Below are 4,839 nucleotides of genomic sequence, written 5' to 3'. Positions count from 1 at the left end.
ACACAAAGACTTAGGCATAACTCAAACTTACACTACTGATATGATTAAAGTAATCCTTTATCGACTTAGCCAGCTTCCTTTCAAATAAACAGCTCTATTTTCTTCATCTGGTACCCATCCAAACCTTCATCAGCTCAATTAATCAATTGTGCGATATCTACTTCCAAAATGTCTCAATTAGGCACTTTGACACTCTAAATTTAAACCTACTTAGCCAATTGAATACTATAAGCATAAGTTTTAACTGCAGAAATAGTTTTTTCATTTCCAAGATAGCTCCTGCAAGAATTTCTGGATCTTCAAAGCACATTTGGATTACACATATAATAATAAAGATAACACATCACTTGTTTTAAATCAAGCATCAAATTACACGAGGAGAATATCGTAGATAATACTATCCCTTGATTATATGTCAAAACCACATATCCTTGCATACAGCAAGTCACACCATGATAGTGAACAGCGTCCATGTGTGGACATCTTGCTTGTAGTAACATCAGAACTGCTTATCAATTAAAATATCAGCATACATTCCTAAGTAACGTAGAAAACACTCTTCCAAGTATTCTACGAAGCAATGCACCACCACCATTTAACAATTGATGATGCAGTGCTCATGATAGCTCACAATACAGCTTTATAATGAGCCACATGGGATCAAGCTTGAATGGCTGGAGATGATGTGTCACAGTATCATGTTTACCCCTTGCATTGGTATTATATAGAGTAATAATGTACAACAAATTGTCATTCTATGGTGGAGATCTTACCATGCAGCGAGATGACTTCCTAAAGTTGTTTGTTCATTCTCCAATCCAGGAGGGCTGGATAAATTTTCTAAACGTGTTCATCACCAAACCAAGAAGGTTTCTCTTTAGGTCCTGTAGGACCCTCTTCACCAAATACTTCATTAGGAAATTTGTTGGCAAGCGATCGTAATTTTTTTCTTAGGAACTTAGGAAGCTTTCCTAAAACATTGTCAAGCTCCTCCCGTGAATCATACTGGACCTTGGGACCCCACTTTCTCATGTATTGCAGCCAGTGGGGCTCCTGAAGACCAACCCTCCCATCAGAATTCAGATATTCTGCTGATATTAATTCATAGTGTTTGCTGGTATCAAGAAAGAAATCACTCTTGGCTGCATCATTTCTGATCCCAACGCCATGATCACCTTGAAGATAGAGCCCTGCATGAGGATAGCTAGCATGACCGTGTTTGGATGAATAAACAATAAAACGGGAGCCTTCAAAGTACTCCAAGTCAGCAGGATCTAACCATTCCCCTCCACTATGCTGAGAGAAGAAAACTTTGTACAGCTTTCCTGTAAGGTTATTTATCCTAAGGGTGACATGTTCCCAGTCTGAGACATGTTCTCCTATTCTACCAAGTTTCACATTAACCAACTCGACCTTTGCAGTGGCTGCGCCATTGAAAGGACAATATATCCATACTGCAAGGTCCGTAAAAGTTGCACCTAGCATTGGTTTGACATGAACATAAACAACTGCAGCAGAGAGATCACCTGCCTCTATTTGCTCAGCCATGCCATTACTGGGTAAGTCTATCCAATACTCTTCGTCATCACCACCGCCTACAGGTAGATTCGAGCCATCAGTAGAGACCAAGACTGGCTGGCTTTCCCCCTTTGTGTACAATAAGGCACCCTTGCTAAAGAGCCAAGAGACGGATGAAGGGAAGTATTTTTCATCTGGATGGAAGTAAATTACTGGTGCGTAAGTGCTCATTAAAATTTGTACTTGTTCTAAAGACGGCATTCCTGAGAAGGATAACATTTTATTCTTCAAGCAAGCAATCGGAACAAATCCATTGTTGTCGGAGTTGACGCTACAAAGAAAGGTGCCCACAGGAATTCCCTGTGCTTCTGTGCCATTGGTGACAGGCATAGAATTTAAAACCTTGAAACCAGATGGTGTGTTAGCTTGCCAAATCATGTCATTAATGTTGCATGCTTCAGTGAGGTCATCACGTATGCACATCACCTCATCTGTGCTTGGTTCTCTTTCAGTATTAGAGACTACATAACCCAAAGACTTGTATCCTTCTGGTGGAGTAGGAAGCCAAAAGAAACCGTGCCCACTTGCCTTTCCATTCCACTCTGTACTACTCCAGACCAATCTATAACCAACTGGACGAGCTAGGGCAGACTTCTGAAAACTCCCATACACACCAATCAAAGAAGGTACACCATTTGCCGGAATGGTATCTGCATTATCCTGTTCTCTCACACAAGAACTGTAATCATTTCCCTTGGCAACCAGGATCCAACCTTTTGCTGATGTCTTGGCTGGCTGGCTGTAATATCCAAGGCAATGAAACCCAGCAGGAAGGTCAACAGGTTTAAAAAAGGCCACGCTTTGGTTTCCTACTCCACCTTCCGAAGTTCTCCAGACCTCTTGAAAAGAAGTTACCTGGGCAATTATTACATCACCGAGTGCAATTCTGCTTGTAGCAAATCCTGTTTCTGCAATGAGAAAGGGCGTGCTTAACTTATAAGCTACATGTAAAAGACAATCAATTTTTCAACCCACAATGTGCAACGTAACATAATAGCAAACAAAAACCTAAGTCTTGATAACTTTCAGAGAAAAGGTGAAAATGTCACCATTTGAAGGAGTACTGTACGTGAACAATCCAGTTGCGTGCTCATGCTTTTTTTGGTCCCATCTGAAACAGTAACGAGACCATCTGTCACTTAGAGTCCTTTATATTAAGGTATACAGAAAACAGATTTTAAGATAAATGCCTGAGCCCTGTGCTCTTAACATTAGAGTTAAGCATAACATTTTCATCGGGGTTCATGCCAACTTTAGGATTACAACCCGTGCCTCCTCTTAAAAACCACAGCCATGCACATTTTATATAACAGAACTGATTTCTCAATGCAGAACCTGAAGATAGAAGAAAAGGTTGATTTGGACAGTTTGACGAGCTAACTCTGGTTCCCTTTGATAAGTTAATGTCCACATGATTTAGAACATCAGTAATGTGGGTTTCTTCAAATAAAGGCATTAAACACTCGCTGTGACCAGCATAAACAAAACATGTGTGGAGAGAAGGTAGCATGCAAATTTTGATATGGCACAAGGCTACTGCATCTACAAGTTGGAGTCCAGGATGACATAGAAGAACAATGAAAACATCAATACATACGACCAACCAGAGTGAAAATAAGTAATCATTTCATTCTCATCGTAGTCGGTTTGCAGGCTCTGGGTCAAAATATACGCTAATAGCACAAGAATGCCCCACAACAGGAGATGGGTTCTTGTACACATGGTCCAAAGCATTGTGCATGTGCCTGCCAAGCAGATTATTTGCATTTGTTTTGAGCTTGCTTTCATGCTAAACACACTAAACTTGAGTTCTATTCAAGCTCTTTCAAATCTCCTATTTACCCTCCCCCCCCTCTCTCTCTCTCTCTCTCTCTCTCTCTCTCTCTCTCTCTCTCTCAAACATATACAAAGGAGAGAGTCCTCAAAGCAAAAGATTACCTAAAAGATCTATCAGAAACAGATGTAGAACACATTCACATGAGAAAAACGCATGTGTCTCATGCACACACGCGTGCACATAAACTCACACACACAAAATAGACCCTTGATGATGTCCATTATTACCTCTTGTCCATTATCAGGAAGCTCCCCGGAGCAGTTTACGATCCGAATTACCACAAAATTTAGGCACAATTACAGATTCTTAAACAAATGCAGAATGCGCATACACATGTGAAAGACAGATCAAGAAACAGAAGACAGGACTGCATATATATAGCATGCATGGGAGGCAGTCTAAGCTACGCGAAAAGGGGGCCATTCTGGAGAGACGTAAGGCAAAACGGATGCCATGACTTCAAGGCAAGCTTACAGAAAAGACAGGCAAAGAGAGAGAGAGAGAGAGAGTATACCCGGCGCCACAAAAGAAGGTCTTTTGTGTGGAGAAAAGGAATCGCGCGAATCGATAATAAAGGAAGGAAAGCCAAGCTAAGCAGTGTACCATGGCGGCGGCTGCTGCTGCTGCTGCAGCTTCTTCTTCTTCAGCCAGCCACTCTCGGTCCTCCTTCAGGACCTTCCTTCACATCTTGTGCATGGAGAATCTTCCATGGTTCCTAATTCCAAGACAGGAGATTAATTGAGTTTTTATGAGGAATAATTCATATTAGTAGCTAGTCATGCTTCACACGCTTGGTATATAATTGCAAAGCTCATGAAACTACACCTTACTCGTTGCACATATCTATGAGCAAAGGGAAGCAACCATGTAAGATGATCAAGGCACTTCGCTCACATCAAACAACACACTCCGAACAAAATGATGTGCTAAATCCGACGACCACAATATATAAGAATCCTTATTTCTAAAAATCTACTCTCTAATGAAATGGTTATGAACCTCAATGTGTCTGGTGTATGCATGAAACCCTAGGTTCCTAGCCGATTGTATACTACTCATGTTGTTAAAATAAATGACAACCCTATTCTCTATCTATAGCCAACTCAATAATGCAACAGTGGACTGTTTCTTACTCCTCCAAGTCACAACCCAACTCCCAAAAGAAAATACATAGCCACTAGTGGACTTCCTGTCAAACACATTGCATACCCAATTTGCATCAATATAGCCAAATAATTACACCACTAAGTTAGCCTCATAAAAGATACCATAATCCAATGTGGCCTTAAGGTACCACACAAGGTATATCTCACACTATCCAAATGAGGCCTATGAAGCACTTGCATAAACCAACTCTCTAAGCCAATTGTATAGTTACAATCTAGCCTAATAATAGTAGTGAAGATCAAACATCCCACATCTTC

The 4,839-nt window shown here is 40.8% G+C and overlaps 1 protein-coding gene across 2 annotated transcripts; it reads right to left on the bottom strand.

The window, feature by feature from the left end:
* Nucleotides 1–391: 391 nt before the first annotated feature.
* On the bottom strand, nucleotides 392–4,145 carry LOC148041928 (hypothetical protein At1g04090-like). Of its 2 annotated transcripts, none has more exons than XM_087684171.1 (3): nucleotides 3,930–4,145; nucleotides 2,628–2,689; nucleotides 392–2,486 (listed from the first exon to the last, which is right to left on the bottom strand). In XM_087684171.1, the coding sequence occupies exons 1-3, from the start codon at nucleotides 4,019–4,021 to the stop codon at nucleotides 841–843; spliced, it is 1,800 nt and encodes a 599-aa protein (XP_087540297.1). In that variant the 5' UTR covers nucleotides 4,022–4,145; the 3' UTR covers nucleotides 392–840. The 2 variants fall into 2 exon arrangements, with proteins under 2 accessions (XP_087540297.1, XP_087540304.1); XM_087684178.1 differs by lacking the exon at nucleotides 3,930–4,145 and adding an exon at nucleotides 3,643–3,786.
* Nucleotides 4,146–4,839: the final 694 nt, after the last annotated feature.

The sequence above is a fragment of the Lygodium microphyllum genome, chromosome 1 (assembly GCF_053477565.2).
Source record: "Lygodium microphyllum isolate KBCC chromosome 1, Lygodium_microphyllum_v1.1.10, whole genome shotgun sequence".
NCBI lineage: Eukaryota > Viridiplantae > Streptophyta > Polypodiopsida > Schizaeales > Lygodiaceae > Lygodium > Lygodium microphyllum.
Note: the sequence above shows the minus strand (reverse complement) of the source record. Positions and strands in the feature narration are given on the sequence as shown.